The sequence below is a fragment of the Ammospiza caudacuta genome, chromosome 1 (assembly GCF_027887145.1).
Source record: "Ammospiza caudacuta isolate bAmmCau1 chromosome 1, bAmmCau1.pri, whole genome shotgun sequence".
Taxonomy (NCBI): Eukaryota; Metazoa; Chordata; class Aves; order Passeriformes; family Passerellidae; genus Ammospiza; species Ammospiza caudacuta.
Genome location: NC_080593.1, coordinates 151,291,291 through 151,311,730, shown reverse-complemented (window position 1 = coordinate 151,311,730; position 20,440 = coordinate 151,291,291). Strand labels below are relative to the sequence as shown.

General features: G+C 45.5%; 1 protein-coding gene across 2 annotated transcripts in view; it reads right to left on the bottom strand.

Annotated features, from left to right (window-relative positions):
* Positions 1-6,742: 6,742 nt before the first annotated feature.
* Positions 6,743-20,440, bottom strand: part of DENND3 (DENN domain containing 3) — a 32,115-nt gene continuing 18,417 nt past the window's right edge. Inside the window, exons 11-23 of one of the 2 annotated variants that reach the window (XM_058803974.1) lie at positions 19,192-19,295; positions 18,732-18,913; positions 17,231-17,752; positions 16,149-16,411; positions 15,508-15,678; positions 14,981-15,110; positions 14,401-14,508; positions 13,133-13,272; positions 11,815-11,975; positions 10,731-10,867; positions 10,453-10,568; positions 10,200-10,337; positions 6,743-8,151 (exon numbers count right to left, since the gene is read on the bottom strand). In XM_058803974.1, coding sequence (XP_058659957.1) covers positions 7,951-8,151; positions 10,200-10,337; positions 10,453-10,568; positions 10,731-10,867; positions 11,815-11,975; positions 13,133-13,272; positions 14,401-14,508; positions 14,981-15,110; positions 15,508-15,678; positions 16,149-16,411; positions 17,231-17,752; positions 18,732-18,913; positions 19,192-19,295 — 2,373 coding nt within the window. In that variant the 3' untranslated portion in view covers positions 6,743-7,950. The remainder of the gene's footprint in view (positions 8,152-10,199; positions 10,338-10,452; positions 10,569-10,730; positions 10,868-11,814; positions 11,976-13,132; positions 13,273-14,400; positions 14,509-14,980; positions 15,111-15,507; positions 15,679-16,148; positions 16,412-17,230; positions 17,753-18,731; positions 18,914-19,191; positions 19,296-20,440) is intronic. The other variant, XM_058803983.1, reaches the window with a different exon arrangement.

Below are 20,440 nucleotides of genomic sequence, written 5' to 3'. Positions count from 1 at the left end.
GTGGTGTTATGTAACAGCCCGGCTCAGTACCCCGGTTCTTTCCCCAGGTGCGCCAATAACCCCTCCCTTCCCCTCCCTTGCTCCCTGCTTAGTGTTGTCCGTCAATCTCTGCATTCCAGCAAGGGTGTTGTGTGACTGGGGAAGTTCAAAAGTCCTGGGGACATTGGGCCATCCAGGTGTCATTTGTCCCCTGAGACTTCCCCCCCTTTACCTGGTTGGTGGGATCCCTACTCCTTCCTCTCCCTCCCCCTGGGGTTAAAAGACCGGGCAACCACGGGGTTCTTCCATCCTGTTGGAGCTGCTGCTGCATTCAGAGGCTGTGTGCCAGGAATAAAGTTCAGGATCGAAACCCTCCAGCAGAACCGACTCCTTTTCCTTCACCTCACCTTGAAGCCTCTCCACCAGAGGTAAACCTGAGCTCCTGCACGCCTAGACTTGTCCCAAGTGCCCAGCTGCAGCATCCAGCTAAGCCAAAGGTGTCTCTGAGGTGAAACCACCACAGCTGCCACCTTTGGTCAAGCAGCAAGGGCCAGATGAGCCCAGGCACAATCCATCCAGCACTATTGGTATTTAATTCCAAATGTGGGGATGAGCTGCCGGCAGGAGCTTGCCCGGTGCCTGCCCAGCCCCTGGCACGCCGCGTTCCTGCTTGCCCCGCTGGCAGCGCAGCCGTCCCGCAGCCCCCGGCCCCACGGCCATGGCGCTCCATGGCCAAGACGGCTGGGCGGGCTCTGCGCCGCCTTTTCTCCTTCAGCTGCCTCAGGGGGCAGCCAGAGGAGTGAGCCTGGGGCCAGCAGCAGGACGGTGGCCAAAGATGCTGTGTCACCCAGAGGGTGCCCAGCTCCCAGGGGCAGCGGCAGGTCCCAGAGGGAACGGCACCAGGGAGATGAAAAGGCGGGATGCATGGATGGATGGGTGGGTGGATGGATGGATGGATGGATGGATGGATGGATGGATGGATGGATGGATGGTGGCCAAGGCAACCATTTGCCAAAGGTAGGTCCTGCTGCCAGCCCCAGCCCCTCAGCCCATGGCACCAGCAAGGCAGCCTGGTCAGGGAGAGCCGGCTGAGGAAGGATGACAGCACTGCATTGTAGAATCCCTGAGGAGCTGAATGTAGGCCCGGGCTGCATTTTCAGGGGGCATCCCTGCCCTGCCCCAGCCTGGATTTGGAGCTGAGAAATGCTCCTTGGGCCTCAGCATTGCAGGTAAGTAAAGGCAAACACATTCTCTCTTCACATGACAAATGCCTCCCTGCATACCTGCCACAAGGACTGGAGAGAGGTGTTAACCCTGAAAGAAAGACCCAGCATCCTCACCTCTAGAGGCACCATCGGGCCTCCAGTGCAGAGAAACACAAGGTGAGGGAAGACCAAGGGGATGCTACTGGAGCCCAGCCTCTCGGACTGCTGTCTGTTTAATCTCTTCTTCACCTCACCCCAGCCCTACTCTTCCCCATGCCTCAACACCCCAAATTTTCCCCATTCCACCCCAGATCTCCCCAGTCCAACCCTCTATTCTCCACCCCAACCACCCTAAACTTCCCCCTTGTCCCGTTCCTCAGCTGTTCTAATGGCCTGGAAAGGCTCGGGATGGCCTTGGGGCAGCCTGCGCTCCAAAGGATGAAAGGAGTCTTCAGGTTTTTCGGTCTTCAGTGTTGTTTATTAATTCTTATCTACAATATTTTCTCCCGGCCTGACAGAGGTCCTCACAGCAAGCCAGCCATGAGCACACTGACTGCCCTCGGGGCGGTCACTTATCTTTATACCAAAAACTACGTATAAGATATTTACCTTTTTCCCCCAATACCTTTCACCCTTATTGACAAGTGCACATTCAGTAAGAACCAATCTCAAAGTGCCACCATCACCACCGAAGATGGATGACAAGAAGAAGAAGAAGAAGGACAGGACACACCCTAATTCCTCCATCTTGTCCCTTAAAAACACCCCTGTACCAAAATTCCAAAACCTGTGTTTCACACTATAATTAATCTATCTCTCCACCATCTATCCCGGTGTGATCCTCCCATCCTCATACAGCTGTTACGTCCTGTGCAGGATCAAAGTCTAACCACCAAACACTTCTGGCAATGTTCCTGGACCTCCGAGCCCCCCAAGGGTTGTCTTGGTGACTCTGCACATCAGGAATGTTGTGCTGAGTTCCCACACCCCCTCTTTCCTTCTCACCCTCCTCTTTCCTGTCCCTTTCTATCTCTGTACCCCACATTTACAGTGAAATAAATCTCTGTTGTTCACTTTGATAGATGGTCTTTGTGGTGGTTTGACCAGGAAGAAGTGGGAATTCTGGGATGTTGTGGTCAAACCAATGGGTGCTTGGATTTTGATATTGGCACCTGGGGTAGCCAGTGGGTTTTAGGACACACCTCCGAGAACACCCAGGGGTTAAAAGCAGAGCTTCGGCCCTGGGAGGATCTCTTGGGACTTCGAGGGACCGAGGTCAGGTCGGAGCTCTCCCCCGTCCAGCCGCTGCCGCTGGGCGGGGGAGGGGCAGCCATGCGGTAGGCCTGGGCCTGGACAGAGATGGGAGTGAGGAGGCCTTGGAGGATGGAAGGGTGGAGGAAGAGCCCCAAGAGACATCGGACAGCCGTTTCCCCCCCCCCCCCCCCCTTTGGAGACAGACAGAGAGAGAGAGAGTGCAGCCTGTGTCGTTACCTTGAAATTCAGTAAACATGTGCTGGCAGCAGGCAGCCCAGCTGAGGAGATGGGGGGGGGGGGGGTGCAGCCAGGAGTTCAGCCGCCTGGAGGAGTTTTTAACCCCTTTTGGACAATGAAAACCCTACAGAACATTAACCCTTCCTAGACGAGTGATAAGAGTGGAGGAGGACGAAGGAAATGAACCAGTGATGGGGGTCTGGACCAGAGAGAGAGAGAGAGTGAGAGATGTTGAAAGAAGGGAGAAGATGGAGTGGCATTTTATGCTGGACTCTTTTGTGTAGCCATGGACAGAGCCATGTTTCCGTGTGATACAGAGACTGAGTCCAGGGGGAGAAATGTCCCAGTGCCAGAGAAGATTCAGTGTGGGTACCCCTCGGCCCCAGGGGGTATATAAAATATGGGGGGGACGGATGTCCCAGAGGTGAGAAGGTGAGATACTGTGCTTTTCTGGAACTGGACAAAGCATCCTTAAAAAAAGACAACCCTGGAAGCAGCCCTGATCCCTGTTCGGTGGTGAGAGCACCGGAACAAGGACGGAAGAGGCCACCATGACACATGGAAGGACTCCCTCTCCTCTTGGGGAGCTGAAAGTCTGAGCAATCTGAAGGGTGGTGTTGGACCTAGAATTGGTGATTTTGGAGGATGTATTGTATTGGGAATTTAGGGGGGAGGAGGGGGGAGAGTGTTTTTTGTGAGGTTTTTATTTTCCTCATTTTTTTTTTCTCTTTCTTTCCTCTTTTGTGTGTAGTTTAGTAATTGTTTGTGTGTAGCTTAGTTAATAAAATTTTCTTTATATTTAAGTTTGGAGCCTGCTTTGCTTATTCCTGGTCACATCTCACAGCAGACACCGGGGAGAAGGTGTACTCATGGGGGCTCTGGCTTTGCCAGGCCCAAACCATAACAGTCTTGTTGGCACTTAATTTGGGCAGAGTCATCTCTCACTAATCCCATCTCAACAGGGTCACACATCTGCACACAGCACTTGAGCTGTGGCCTCCCCAGTACCCAGCACAGAGGGACAGTCACTGCCATGTCCTGCTGGCCACACTGGTGCTGACACAGAAGGCCAGGAGACCACAGCATCCCTGCTCAGCTGGGCACACACCGGCTCAGGTTTGGCCACTCTCCGGCAGCACCCCAAGTCCTTTCCTGCTGGGCAGATTTCCAGCCACTCTGCCCCCTGGAGCACTGCAGGGGCTTCTTGGGACACCAGGGCAGAACCCAGGCCTTGCTCTTCTTGAACCTCACCCTGCTGGCCTTGCACCATCCATCCAGCCTGTCCACATCACCTTCCTACCCTTCACCACAGTGGCACCCTAACCCAACCTGGTGTTTTCACCCTTGGCATTAAAAACACTGGGGAATGCAGCCACCAATGCTACTACCTCTCATATGCTAAGTGAGCACTGGCAACTGCACTAATTCCCCTTTTGGCCAAACAAAGCTCATCCATACACTTTACCCTGGAATGAGTTTAAGGAAGATGTGAAAACTTTAAACAAAACAGACTGTACATCAGGTATAGCCTATGCAGTTGCTTTTTCACCAGTACAGAGAGGAGAATGGGGACCTTCCTCACTGGTGCAGGAGCCTCTCCAGACACCTGCAGGGCAGCCAGAGAGGGGCTGTGCTGGGTTTGGGTGGAATAGAGCTGAGTTACTTCCTAGTAGCTACTTGCCTCCCCTCCTGGTTCTACTCTGCCTCACCTTGAGGGACACCTGTACCTGGAGAGCCCAAAGTGAGGGGGGATTAGGCGCAAGGGAATTTCCTGCATCCCTGTCTTGTCCTGGCACACTGACAAGTGAAGGGGCCCTGTGCCATGTGTAGGAGGAGGGGAAACCTTGACCCTTCCAGCACCATGGCAGGATGAGGCCTGGAAAGAGGGACAAGAAGCAGAAACTCTTGCAATCCTTTAGGGTGATCCCCCTGCTCTGCTCAGGGGTTGTGACTCATCCCTGGCCCTGTGACTCTGATCCTTGTCCAAGAGAAGGATCACAGGGTGCTGCAGCAGGGGGCTGGACCTGGGCTGGCTGCAGTGTGCTGTGCTGGGGGTGAGCACAGTGGATCTGGGTCAGCCCCTGAGCTGTTGTTTATTACAGAATAACCCACAGTGGCCTTGGAGTGGCTCAGAACAGCCTGAAGAGGAGCTGCTCCAGCACTGCCTCAACTTCCCAGTCTGGACCAAGAACAACCAAAAACCAGTGTTGTACCTCCCCCAGCCCAGTCTGCCCCAGAGGGGACAGTCCCTGCATTCTCCAGGCTCTGCAGCAGCTGGGGTGTTTCCCATCCTGGGGGGCAGGGGTGGCACATTGTCCCCACATCCCCATGTCCATCCCCAGGTGAAACCTCGTGCATTTGCAGACCCTGCAGCAGTGTCAGCCTGGCTGTGGAACCCTCACTGCACACAGAGCTCACTGGGGACAGAGACAATTTTCAGCAGAACAGTGGCCCAAATCCTGGTGACAAGGGTGGCATTCTGTACATTTGTGCAGCAGTGTCCCTGTCCTGACAGCTGGGGTGGCACAGGGTCACCCGCTGCCTCTGAGAGCAGGGGACCTGTGCCAAAACACCAGAGAACTCACCATGGAGAGGGAAGCAAGATGCCAGGGGGAATCCTGCAGGTTACAGTGGCAGAAGAAAAGGATGCACACAGGTAAGGAATGCAATCAGGGGGTGAAGATGGGGTTTAGTTCCATTTGCCTCCAAAAGGACTCAGCTGGCACTGAAGGGAAATGGGGCCTGGTGCTATGAAAGCCCCCAGGAGGAAAATGGGGTCTGGTCCCATGAAAGCCCCCAGGAGGAAAATGGGGTCTGGTCCCATGAAAGCCCCCAGCAGGCTGTGAGCACAGGCTGGGAGGCAGAGGAAGGGGCTGCTTCCTCCCTCCCTGCATGGCCTTACTGGGGAGATGACAGCCAGCACACAACAGCCTGGATTTCCAAGCAGCTCCCATCTCCACAGCTGGGTTATTTCTGGAAGCAGACACTGCCATCCCTTGGTTTGATCAAAGAATCACAGAACAGCTCCATTTGGAAGTGACTTATATGGATCATTGAGTCCAACTCCCTGCTCTACACAGTGCCTCCAAAAACTGGATCATAGGACCAAGAGCACTGTGGGCTCCTGGCAGGTCTCTCTGCTCCTCTCAGGTGTTTCAGGTTGGGAGACCAGGAAAAAAAAAGAACAACAGCAAAAAGAAGCTGAACAAACATTAACCTTGAGGTTTCCAAGAAGCTGCAACATTTCCCTAAGAGAGAAGGGAAGGGGATGGCAGCACCAGCTGGCCTCAGAGTTTCAGAGAGAAGCTGACCAAGCCCAACAGCAGCACGGCCTCAGGGCCAGGGAGGGATGGGGAGTGCTCAGCCCAGTCACTCACAGCCTCCCTTCCCTGCCAGGGGCAGCTCCTGCTCCCTTTGTCCCTTCTCTGGGACACAGTGACTCACAGAGGCACCTACACCTGGCCAGGGTCTCACTGGCACAGTGGAAAAGAGTAGCTCTGAGGAGCTCAGAGGTGCCTCACCACCACCAAGGGACCCATGGGAAGTACCTGAAACTCTGCTGAAAACTGAACAGAACCTCACAGGGCTGTGACTGCAGGTCCATTCCCACAGCTGAAATCCTGGAGCAAAGCTGAGATGGTCAGTGAGCACCTAAAACCCAGCTAAAAAGACAAAAGCACGTCTAAAAAGTATGCCAGGAATGAAAATCAATAAAGACAGCAACAGGTGGGCAGCAGGTTGGTACAGCTGGTTCATTTCTGCAGCCAGGGAAAGTTCGTTAACAGCCCTTGTATGTTCAGTAAATTCAGTATTTAATTCCTGTAATTACCCCAAGCAGCCTAACCAAGCCAGGGCAGGAAAGAAGGAAACTGGAAGTCACAGATATGGGGCTCAAAAGGGGACATGTTACAGCAGAAGCTGTTTCAGAAAGGAGAACATGCAGAGAGAAAACCCCTGGCTATTATTTGTTACAGCACACAGAGGGGAGCAAGTCAGTGCTAAAATCAATATTCTTGGTATCAACAAACAAAGGAAAACAAAGGCCAGAGTATCAATATAGTGTTTAATATTCTTAAATGGATATAAAAGTTTAAAAAAAGGAAAATTTCTGTTACCATGCTATGATAAAAACTTTTATCAGCAGAAATATACAGAGCCATAAAATTTCTAGTCATAATATTTTCCAGTTGTTTATATCCTTTTATTTAGCCCTACACTGGTTTATATTTATTAAGAAAAGTAGCAGCCCATTTTGTCCTTCTATTTACAGTCTTTTAGACACTGTTTTCCACTCTGCACTCATGCAGATAAAACTATTCTGCACAGATTTTTCTGCAGATAAATGTCACCAGTGAAAAACCCCTGTGCATCAGGCACCAGTCAGGGAATGCTGCTCTGGAGACTCTTCCAGGCTGCAGCCCCTGGTGCTTGCTCCAGGGTTTGAGGAGAGGTTTTAGGACTGTGCAGAACTTAAAATAAAGCAGGTTCTACCCAAAATAACAGCAGTTCCTCTGATTGCAGGAACAAGAACTGAAGAGAGGAGGGGCAGAGGTTGGTCTGCACAGAGACTGAGAGGAACTTCCAAAAGCAAGTATAATATATACAGGAATTAAATAAATTAATGCTTCAGTTAAAAAAAAAATCAGTTTCACAAACTGTTCTAAATGCCGAGTGCTGTGCATTGCTTTCAAAGAAAAAAAATACATTTAAAAAAATAAAATATTCATTGGAAAGATGTTGTTTCAGCTGGAGGAGCTTTCAGTGCTGTGGGGAGAGTCTGCCTGTGCCTGCATTTTAAACAACAGCACCAGAAATCCCCCCAAGGGTTAAGGACACTGCCCACCCACAGCTCTGAGCTCAGAAAGACGATCACAGTGACAACTCTGCAAGTCCAAGTGCACTTGGTTTTCTAAAGGCATCATGAAATCCTTTTCTAATCAACCTTGCACTGCTGAGAGAGAGCTCCCATGGAATTACTGAGCTGGCTCTGGGGTTCCCAATGTGACCCCAAACCCTCCCCAGCACCTCATGTCCAGTTGGAGGACAGTGTCCTGTCTTCTCCCATTTCTGTTCCTTTACCAAATGTGCAGGAGCAGGACAAGGTGTGAGGGAAGATTTGCTTCCATTTCCATTTTCTACAACGCAGGGATGGAAACCCAATAAATACAAGACAATAACACTGGCAGGTGCTGAAGTAGATGCAAAATGCTGAAGTAAACACAGTCCCAGGTCTTTGCCTTTCCCCAGAGGAGGCAGAACATCTGGAACAGTGTGGCTATCCAGCCTTCCAGATGGCAATCTTCCCTTCTTCCCTCCCTGAGCCACTGAGGACGTACCTGTCCTCGGCTGAGCACAGCGCCTTCACCGCGTCAGCATGGCCGACCAGCTCCTTGTCCACACTCTTCCTCTCAGCACTGACCACATAGATCTTCCCTTTGCTCTTGCCCTGCAGCTTCCCACTGCTGCCAACCCACAGCTGGGGGAACAAAACAAACCCACATTTTCACTATTTCACATTTCAGTCCAGGAGGTTTATGTGGCACACTGGTACAGTGAAGGTTCCCTCATGCTTGGCTGGAAAAGGGGAACACTGAAAATTTCCTTATCAGTATAAATAAGGGGCTTGGCCACCATTGCTTCTGGCCACCTCAGCTGTTGTGGCATGTGCTGAGGGCTCCTGGAGGTTGCCTCTGTTCCTCAAAGTTCAGGAAACCCCCTGTGCCCCACACTGGAATGTTCAGCTGCTGATTTGGCCTGCAATGGGGCTGCTCTCCCTCACCCCTGTGTAAGGCACAGTGTGCCCAAACTACAAGAGCAGAGGAAATCCAGGGAAGAGCAACTAAAACTGCCAAGAGAAAGGAACAGCTGTGTCCTGGGGTCATATGAGCAAAGATCAGAAAATGGCTTGGGTTGAAGGGGGTTTTGAAGATCTCATTTCAATCCCCTGCCATGGTCAGGGACAGTTTCCATGAGACCAGGCTGCTCAGGGCTCCATCCATGAATGGGATGGGGCAGCCACAGCTTCTCTGGGCATTCTGTGCCAGGGCCTCACCACCCTCACAGGGAAGATGGAAAAGCCAAGACTCCTTAGGTTGGAGAGAAGGCAGCTAAGGAGCCTTTACAAAAGGTTTATGAGCTAACAGAAGAGCAGATAAGCTGAATGTAGAACCCCTGTTCCACCTGAAATTAAGGAAGTCAGGGACATGTAGGAACTAGAAATTGTTCTGTTTCACTGAGAAGAAAGTACTTCTCTGTACAGGGCTGGCAGTGAAATTCATGAACCTGCTGCTCTCCAGGGAACTGTGGCACCAGCAAGTTCAAAATGAAATCACAGCCGCAGAGATTGGGTCAAATACCAGGTAATAAAAGACACAGGCCAAGGTGTCAGACAGAACACATCCTATTTCAGATAGACACAGCAAGCAGCCGGGTTTCTTCCCAGTTTTTTAAAGAAAAACAATGGATTTTTTTTAATTAAAGCCTGTGACTGACAGCCCTACCAATGTTGTTGTCAGCCTTTACCAGGCTGCAAGTTCCCTCTCCATAACTCATTGCTGTAGAGGGAAAAGGAGTGTGAGTGGTGGCACAGGGTCTGCTTGGAGCCTGTCACTAGTGGTGCACCCAAGGGTCACTGCTGGGCTCAGTATTGTTTAACTTATTCATAAATTACTTAAGAAAAAGGAACAAAGTTATTGAGTAGAACAAAAGAGAGCTTAATGCCTTGGGGGGTTCCAAACAATCCTCTCACTCCCTTGAAACAGAGGTTAAATATATCAATCTCTGCCTTGGGGAAGAATATCCTAAAACGATTTTCCATTTTAGTACAAAAGTCTAACCAGAGGCTGAATACAGAGTAAATCTCCCTATTCCATTAAAAAAAAGGAAGGAGGGAAAATCTGAGAAAAGGATTCCAAAAGTCTTTTTCCCAGCAGATATACATTAGCTATGTATTTGCAAAGTAACCTTGAATGGACCCCTGTGATACACAGCTACAATCACTTGCACAGCTCCTGATACCACAGAAAAGCAGGTACACAGAGGCCAACAGTGACATGGACACAAGATGCCAAGGCAGGAATCCATTGGCTCCTTTGGTCTATCCTGAATTAGGAATGTGGTAACTAATCAAGGAAAAGGTCATCTACAAAAACAGGCCAATTAATTGGCATTTGTTGTTTGTCTGGTAACCTTTTTTCAAGGCTTAGTCTGAGGAGCCCCGAGATAAAATATCAAAGGACCTAAACTTTCCATTTCTACAGTTCCCTGGAAATGTCAATGGCTCATAAATGTCACCAGACATTTAACTACTGATGAGGGCTTTTGCTTGCCATGCATTTTGGGGTACACCTGCAACAGCCATTTGTGTTAGGCATCTTTAGCTTCTCTGATTTCAAAGAGGAATCAACATTCCAAACCTCATGTTCTTATGCACCCACCCAGTGAGGAAGCAATGACAGCTGCAAACAAACAAAACTTCAGTACAGAAATCCACAAGAGGCAAAAAACAGCCCAGATGTCTCTCACCTGATTTTTAACTCTTATCATACAAGTAATCTCAGAGCAATCCTGAAGATGAATCTTTTGAGGTGTACTTGAAAGGTCTTTGGTGTTCCAAATGTACAAGTCGCTACTCCCCGAGTAAGAGGCCCACACTTCATCTCTCTAAAGCACAGAAAGATACATTTAAGCACTGCTGACAGAAAATGTATCAAAATAAGCAGGGCTTGTAATGCCACATGGCCCTGCCTCCTTTAAGCTGTCAGAGTAAGTGCAATACCTCTGGAAAGAGCTGGAAGCCAAGGAAAGAGGAGCACACATCCTTCAGGTGCTGCTCGATTTTCATCTGCAGTCGAAACTCCTGAGTTGTCACTACAAGAATGCAACTCCTGGTACCTTCAATATTAAACACACAGAGTTAGTAACAGGTGCCCACTTCTTCCATCTCTACAAAACATGGATGAAAAAAGCAAAAAAAATTGGGACATCCAACAACTGTCTGGTTTCTTTATGTGAAGATGATTTGTGTAATTATTACAATTTGAGGAAGGGACTTACAGCACCACAGTTGGTCACTGTGAAGCTTCATGGAGGTGAGATTTTGGCAGGGCAGCTGACAGACACGGTTCACCTTGAGAGTGCTGATGTTCCAAGCAATCACCATTCCATCTAAACTGCTGGAATATGCTTCACTGCTGGCACAGATTTAAAAAATTAAGAAGTATAGTGTGCATTCATGCTCAGAAGAGAGTGCAAACACAAAAGAGACTTACTTGCAAAATAACCAATTTTACAGTAATCCAAATTAATGTTCATTTTAAATTATCTTCAGTATTATCCTTTACAAACTCTGTATCAACTAGAAACACTGCAGGCTAACTCAGAGCTCAGTGAATGAGAGCACATTACATCTGTATGAGGAGTAGAGCACAACAAAACATTCCCTATAATTCCTCTGAGCAATGTTGTCTGATGGATTTTCTGTTGAGTTGGAACAAAAATATCTCTTATAACATAACAAATATGTTCTTATTTGTTACTGCACCTGAGAAAACAACTTATACTCTCTTATTTTTACCTTTAACATTTGTTGTTTTAGAATGAGCAAAGCTTTTTCAGAAGGATCCAACAACACTTAAATTCTTCCTGAAACCCAGTCACACCTGCTGCACCACTGGCAGATCTACTGACCCTGGAGCTGCTTTTCTTATGGGAAGACAGCAGGTTAAGACCTTCAGCCAACACTCTTTTCAGTGCTACCAAAAGATTAAAAGCATTTTGCCTGAACAGAACAATAAATGTATTATTTTTTTTATAAACAGGCAGGAAAAATCCAGAAGCTTGCTGCAAACATGATGTGCTCAAAGCAAAAGTGAAGTGGTCTTTAAGCTGCATCTGTACCAGTTCTTCACTGGATGCTGCCAGTTCCTGGCTGTTCTCACCTTCATCCAAAAGAGCATTCACTCCTTTATCCTCTTTGTTGCAAACAGCACAGTGCTCTTTATTTAAAAAGGAAATTCTCAGTTGACATACACAATATGGGAGCTACAAAAATGAGCTAAATGAAGATTTTATTAGCAAGATAAACCCTCCCATTTAAAACAAATTCTTTCAACATTTAGGAAAATCAGATTAGATCTACCTGGGTGTTCCATTCTTCTTCTCCACGATGATGTCTGTGACATCAGAGCGATGATCATTCAGTTGTTTGTTACAAGACATACTGTGGGTGTTGATGATGTAAATAATGGAGTCCTGAGAACCAATCCACACTTGACTCTGTTCCACCATGACCATGCAAGTCTGGGGAGAAAAAGCTCAGGGTTAAGTAAAGCCTAGGAGAGAAATCAGTCTTTAATGGAACATGGAAAGGGCTGTGTTCAGATGATCACTGTAGGAGATGCAGACTTGGCTCTCCAGTGTTCTGTCCTTTGCTCTGCTCTATAAATAATGAGAGAACAGATCTCTTTGCAAAGTTTATCCTTCAGTAAATAGGATTAATAATTTATCTTAGGGACTGACTGAAGTGTGCTTCCTGGCCCAAACAAAGTAGAAGTTACAGAGGGGATCAGGGGAACTGGAAAGGTTTGTGTGCTCCTTTCCTCTGGATTGGAATCCAACCAAACTGTCCAATATAGCCACACTTCCTAGTTAATCTAAAAGTAGTGTTTAAGAAAATACTGTCTCCTGTGCTGTCTCTGGAATGTCCTTCCCCTCCATCACACTCTCTTCATTTACCTCCCTCCAGCCACCACTTGCAACTTTTTTAATCTTCTTTTAGGTATCTGACTCTTCTGGAATTCCATCATTCCTCCACCCAGCTCTTCACCATCAGCTTTACCTCTCCCTTTCTGACTCTCTCCCACACTCATCCATAACAATCTCTTATCTTTCACACAAGTGACATGTTCAATCCCTTTTCATGTGTTTTCTCTCTACTTGTGTTTTTCACCCAGGTGGCATGCCTGGTTCAGATTCCCTTTTCACAGAGAGAGTTATTCTTTCAGGTTGTCTTTGACAAACCACTCCCTTTCACCTGCTGCTTGAGACATTTTCTTCTAGAGCTCTATCTCCCTCTCTATAGCTTCTACCTGCTTTCCTTACACCTCCTCCCAATCTCCAGTTCTTCAGTATGGGTGAATTTTTATCTATTCCTAGGATTCCCCTTCTCTTTGGGCTAATTGTCTTTTATTCTTTCTCTTCAACTGTTTCAACCCTGCTTTTCTGCCCCAAAAACCCATCAGGCCCCTCCAAATCCAACCCATCACTTCTCACCACATTGACTTGTTTTACTTTTCATCCATTTATTCTCCTTTCTGTTTTTCTCAAAAATCCCCACTTTTCCAGATTAACTGAAGCCCAAAGAACTCAACAACTTTTAAGGAATGATGTGATTTGGGGTCACAGCAACAAAAGCACAGCCAGCTGCAGCAGGAGCTGTGATCCTGTGCCAGTCTCACCAGTTTAGAGCGGCCCATTTTGAAGCAGTGTTGCTGGATGGACCAGGTAGAGGCATCAAAGACCACAACCTTCCCCTCATTTAAAGCACACCAGAGTTTTGGATGAGCATTGTCCAGTCTTTCTGAAGGGTCAAGATGTCCTAGAAATAAAGTAGAGAAGAGAAGTCAAAGAAAACATAACATTTTTGGAGACCTGTGGGAAAGCCATTATTAGGCAGAGCAGGTTTGTAATGAAATGCATATTCTGGAGTTTGCATCATCAGTTATTGAGTGACACAGTTCTCACAAGGCATTGTGATTGTTAGCATCTGTTTGCTGAGTTCACCCAATGATTAAATCTCACACTCCAAAGATACTCAGAGCAGAGATAATCTCTTTCATTGATGGCTAAGAGCTGAGCTCACTGAGATTGCAGCAAGGCTTTTATGCCCTATGAATACAACTAATAAATTCACTCACTCTTGTCTACTCCATCAAAGCCTCTCTTAGTATGAAGAAAGAAAGAGAGAAGGAAGGAAGGAAGTGGCAGAAGGAAGGGGGAGAGAGAGAGGGGGAGAGAGAAAGAGGGAAAAGGGAAAAGGGAAAAGGGAAAAGGGGAAGAGAAGAGAAGAGAAGAGAAGAGAAGAGAAGAGAAGAGAAGAGAAGAGAAGAGAAGAGAAGAGAAGAGAAGAGAAGAGAAGAGAAGAGAAGAGAAGAGAAGAGAAGAGAAGAGAAAAGAAAAGAAAAGAAAAGAAAAGAAAAGAAAAGAAAAGAAAAGAAAAGAAAAGAAAAGAAAAGAAAAGAAAAGAAAAGAAAAGAAAAGAAAAGAAAAGAAAAGAAAAGCATCACTGAAACCAACACCCTCCACAATGTTCTTTGCATTGTGGTTCAAACTAACTCCCCCCCAGGACTCTGCTGAAAAATAAAAACCTAACAATGAATATTGATCAATGGGGGAGCATCATCCATCCATCCATCCACCTGGCTCAGTAAGTGAGCCAGAAATCTTAATGAGAAATCAGCCCATTAGCACAGAATTGAAGTCTGTGATAAGGGACATGTGCAGAGAAAGGCAAATTAAGACAGTGAAAACTATGCCTTGGAGTATCTTAATGTGCAACATTACTGTTCTTTTTAAATTATTTTTCTGATTTAGTATTCAACACACAACCAATCCATGTCAGAATGTGAACACATCAGGCAGGCATAATACCAGGTGTTCTGAGATAATGTGCTTTATAGGCTAATTAAAGCTGGGCTAACCTAAAGAGAGCAACACATCACCTTACCTGGGGTATAAAGCAAGACATCAATTGCCTGTGGAAATGTCTCACCAGCTGAGGGGTTGATCTTGTGCTTTAGTGTCTCTGAAGTTGTTTTGGGGACCATCATAGGCACTAAAATAGATTTTTAGAAGGTAATGAAGTGCACATTTAAGCCTAAAACACAACTCCAATTCTTACGAGATGTCAATTCTACACCATTCATTCACATTTCTCACTTCTCTTTCCCTCTAGCTTTAGCTGAGAGCCCAAATACCATTTGTATGAATTCTGGTAGCAGAGACATCCACCACCCAAGGAGGCTAAAAAACCAAGACAAAACACAGCATCCAAGATGGAGACAGAAGCAAAAACCAAAACCTAAACAAACAAAAAGGAAAAAAAAAGTGGGGGGAATAAAAAGAAATAAAACCCAAACAAACCCTAAACTTTCTAGTTACAATTAAATAAATTGTATTTGTGAAAGTGCAATCAGGCTAATGTCTTTTTGTATTTCTACACATAACCAGTTTGAAAATATACACACTGAAAGAGCAGAAAGAGATGATGCAGCACCAACAGGCTTTGCAGCATTGCTGTGACTGACCTTCATTTTTCATCCTGTCAAAGTAAGACAGTTTAGAGGCTGCATAGATGCTTTTGGAGGACTGCAGGGCACCAACCACAGCATCCATCAGGAGAACATTTGTCAGAGCTTGCTGGATATACTGAGGATCCTAAAAACAGAAGTCTTACTGTAGTTTATCTGTTGCTCATTATTCTTACAAGACACCATGCTCAAAATCACAACACATGCCATGCTTAGCACAAGCACCAGGCAGGATTGCAGCACAATTCCTGCCACTTGCTGGCAGACCCCACTCCCACACCCCATGTTCCAAGCCAGGAGCAGGGAGTCAGAAGCCAGTGCTATTACAGGAATGCTTCAGATCTGACAAACCTTGATATGCAAACAAAAACAAAAAGCAGACATAAGATGGATACCCATTCCCAAGCTGGATTTTTCTTCATGGGAGAGAAGCACCATAAAATTCTAAGACTAGTGCATGAATTATTTAGAACAGAGACAGCATATTCTTCATATTATTTGGTTACAAATTCCCATATTTATACCTTGTGATCATATGCCATTTTCTTTCCAGCCCACATTTCTTTCACTATCAGGTGCCAGAGATCACACTCAGTTTTAAGGTTGGCTTCAAAGACTTCTTTTTTAGATAATGTTTTAATCCTCAGAGTAGGTATTCTCAAAAGAAGGAAAGCTACAGTTGTGCTCTTAACTTCCTGGAAAGTTACAGGAAAGAGAAAACAAAGAGAATGTATCCAAATAACAGATGATTCAGCACTCAGCTTACAGGGCAGCTTTGCCTAATTACAGCTAATTATTTCAGTTGTCCATACACTCAATTAAGCAGAGCTGGATTTATGAAAATAAATTTAAACACCATCATACAGCCTTGGCTCAACAGTGGATATAAGCTGACCCACTGATACTTCAGCCACATGAGCACATTTAATGCTCATGTTATTAAACTTACCTACTCCATATCCATTTCTCTGAGGGTATAACCTCTTGATTTTCAGTCATGAAATTTTTGGTCCAAATCCCCAGAATTTTACCTGATCACTTTCATAGTGACTTCAGCACTGTTTCCTACTCTCTTTAGTGAAACTTTATGTTGAGAGCCAGCTGATTCTGGAGAATGGGACATAACCTCCCCAGGCATGCCAGAGGAGAGGAAGCTGATGCTCACCTCTATATCCCTGAAAGCAGCAATTGGGACATAGCCAGGCCGGCCTCCCTCGGTCAGCAGGAACAGGCGCTTCTGGGTCAGAGCTATTTTCCCCACACCATAGTTGGTTTTAACTGAGCAGGATAACTTGTACACCCATTCATTTTTATCTAGATGCTCAATTACTGCTGGTGGCAGATTCACCTCTTGAGCTTCTGCTTCAGTTTCTTTCCAGTAGTTGTAGAAATCTCGGAATGTTTCAGGATCAATTTGTTTCTGCTGTCCTAAAAGAATTTTAAAACCCCTTTAGTGTGAGAAACTATTACACAGATTTGTACAGGAAGATGGGTTTGGAAAGACAGTAACTGTCAAATTGTGCCTCTTTATTGTGCCTGTAAGTATAGACATTCCAGGCACATGTCCCCATCCCTAGGTTATCTCAGGCACTATCCTGAGATATCCCCCACCAAGGTACAACCACCCCTCGCTGAGTAAAATGTGTGACTGGAGTCACTCCAGCTCCACCTAAACATAAAGGAATGGTATAAAAGTGAGTTAAGAATGGGGAGAAGTTAGAGAAGATTTCATATAAATTCTGGGATCAGTTAACAGGCTGAACCTGTATTCTCCCCTACAGGATCACCTGCTGGGTAACAATCACACTCTAGGCACACTGAATTATTATTTCCAGCTGGCTCTTACTGGGGATTAGAGCTTGTCCATATAAGGCTTTGAATTAATATATTGCTTTAAATGTATTTTTGCAGTCAAATATTACAACCAGCAATTCTCAGACTTTAACCTCTGATAATTTTACTAATAGAGAGTGTTCTTTAAGCTGTTAATGTGAGTCCTGCAAGGGTGCTGGCAGTGGGTAAAGGGCACCCAGGAGGGGTCTCTCTGTTTTGCTGGGGATCTTCCTCCATGCAGCAGCTGCTCAGTGAATTCCACAATGGAACACTGACAGCCTGGTCAGGCACAAGGGGCTCAGCTCTCCCAGGGCACTGACAGACCAACCAACACTAAGAGTTTGAGTAAATCTCCCTTTTTCATGTCACAATGCTTAATAATAACCAAAAAAACCCCAACAATCTCATACTCACCTACTGTCAGGGCATCGAATAACCGGTGGATCGTGTCTATATCCCTGACAATCCCAGACTCCTGAATTCTCTTCACAAAATCATCCAGCTGCATGTGTGTTTTTGGCAATTCAAAATTTTTTACATGGTCATCCATTTTCAGAGCTTCCCTTTGTTTTTCCATCACTCGACTTATCAGCCTCTTGAGCTCAGGTTTGCGGTCTGCCTGCAAGCGCTCCGAGCGAGGCAGGCTCTCCACTATTTTTCTTACAAGATCAGTAGGGAAAATTCTTAAGTCTGTTTTTTCTAGGTTCTGAAAGTCAGAAAGTGCATTTAGTAGTTTTCCTTGCATCAAGCTAACAAGGCCCCGGAGGTAGAAGTACCTTGCCAGCAAGGCGGAGTTCTCGGGGGGTAAGGCACTGATGGCTTTGCTGAGGTGGTTGAAGAAGTCTGTGTAGTAGGAGTGAACACACTGGAACAGCAGAGGAAAGTGAATTTCAGGGATTTTGAACGTGGTGATGGATTTGGAGGGTGTTCTCATAGCTAGAAATAAACACCAAGAGAGTACATTGATCAGGGAAAGGAGCAGATTGTAAATATCTTCACAATCAGCAATACTACAAACAACAAACAGAATCCCCATCACAGCAACAAGCAGTTACAAGAAACAGGAAAGATTACAGCTGTGCTAGGGACACAAACACATTTCTGCATCTATTTCCCCTATTATGAGAATATTCCCTCATCAGATAACATCAATTCTGGAAAAGTTAAAGAAAAAAGGAAAAAAAAAAAACCCTCATGGAGTTCTTTCTAAACCACGATAAGCTTAAGCCTGTGTTTAAATTAAAGGTAGTAAAGAACTGGACATAAGTTGGGTGAGGACTCAGAAATCAATTCTCCAATATCAATCCCACTGGGACCAATCACTCTTTTGTGTTCCAGCAAAACTTCCAGCAGGATACTTGTGACTTCACAAGCCAGGGGAAGCACAGACAGGCCCCAGCTCAAAGTGACTTGGCCCATCATTTCTTCCCAGTGGCTGACAGTGTTTGTGTGACAATTACAGAATCACAGAATAATGAGGTTGGAAGAGACCTCTAAGATCATCCAGTCCAACCTATGCCCTAATGCCTCAACTAGACTGTAGCACCAAGTGCCATGTCCAGTCTTTCTTTAAACACATCCAGAGATGGTGATTCTACCACCTCCCTGGGAGGAGCATTCCAGTACTTCATTATTCTTTTGGTGAAAAATTTCTTCCTAATATCCAACCTAGACCTTCCCTGACATAGCTTGAGACTGTGTGCTCTGGTTCTGTCAGTGCTGCCTGGTGGAGGAGACCAACCCCACCTGTCTACAGCCTCCCTTTAGGAAGCTGTAGAGATCAATAAGGTCACCTCTGAGCCTCCTCTTCTCCAGGCTAAACAGCCCCAGCTGCTTCAAACGTTCCTCAAACTACTCAGTGATGTCACCCCAAAAGTCAACAGCAGAGTCTTTGTCCATCCCAGTGTTCCCTTACCAACAGCTCTCTCCACTTTTCGAAGTGAGGAGTTCCTGGAGGGCCCCTCTGGCAGTTTGATGTCCTGCAGGTTGGGCATGCTGATCACCATGCGCCGGCTGGCCTTGCGCGCCGCGCTCACGCGCTTGGAGGCCATTTTCTCTATGGTCAGCCTTCTGGGGGAGGGAAACATCAAATCTAACCTGAGAGAAATAGAAACAACACATCACTAGTGTCAGAACTCACACATAGACACTAAATTACTGCCTGTTTTTTTTGTTTTTTGTATAATAGTATTAAATCTACAATTTCAACAGCTGTTCATGTAACTCTTTAACAATAATCATAATTAAATGAGTTAGCAATTAATCATAATCTTACTTATAGATGACCTGAACTCATACCAATATGGACAAAAGGACTTTTATCACTGATACCAACAGAAGATTCAAAACCAGAATAAGAAGTGAGAAATCTTTACCTGTCCTCTTCAGACTGGGTACTCAAGTCAAGGCGAGCAAAAGCATCCATCTTCCTGTTCAGACGAGCTTTAAGGAAAGAGTGGAACATGTAGGTCTCTAAAACCTGTGAGACACAAAGGAGTTAACTGTGGATCATTTATAAATTCACATTTTTATTAGCATGTCTTGCTCATTTTTATTACCTTTACACATGCAAAACTGAGACCTTCCAATTTAGCAAACACAAAAATGAAAAGACTGGAAACTTCAAGAAAAAACTAATTAAGTTTCCATTCACTTTCTGGACTTTGATATTTGCTTAGTGGCAAACAGTAATCTCAAACTGCCCTCCAAGAGGTGAAACCAAACAAAAATGAGAAATACTGAGTAAAACAGAGCTACAAGTTTATTATTATCTTTTCTACTTAAGCCAAGTGCTGATAGTACTGTTTATGGTTTGGAATAAGAAGTTGAACTCTAAATTAACATTATGTCATCATACTGAAAAGACAAGTGAATCATCTTTTCTCCTGGTAATCCCAAAAATTGTTCCCTACTCAGGTAATTATTGTGATGTCATCTAGAAATAACTTTCTAAAAAGCTCAAATTGCTACTTTTAGGATAGAGGACGCAACAAAAAACACCACTCAAAACACCACTCACTGTGGATTAAAAAGAGGGAAAGCCACCACCACTCATCACTGCACAGTTAACAAGATGAAATCTGGGATTTGAGGCAATACAACATGTCTATGATACAAATGTTCAAATGCCTCTTACTTATCCACTTGCAATGCACAATGTAAAAAAAAACATCTCCAAAAGCATTAGCATTCCCAATTTCCAGTATTCCTCCAGTAGGTGGCACAGTTTGCCAGCAATTCTACGACCAGGAGATTCCAAATCTTAGTCCTTTCTAGTGGATTTTTTTGAGTTTTTTTAATATTATTCCAGACACCACTAGTATCTACTTCATAGTGTGTTATTTTCTAAGATTTACCTGAAAGCAAACCTGCCACTTTGCTATTTGGTATTTAAATGAGTCAGCTGCTCAAAGCTCTTCTTAAATATGTACATCTGAGTTTTTAACTAATATTAAACTTCAATTCATAAAATTGCCACCATTTCATTTATAATATTAGAAATTGCTGCTGAAAATATTTTAATTATTTCTATTAATCTGAAATCCTGGTCAAAAGATTTCAAATCAATTTCTCTCCTGAGGATATATTAAGATTTTCCTTTTAGTCTGTTTATTTTTAAGAATG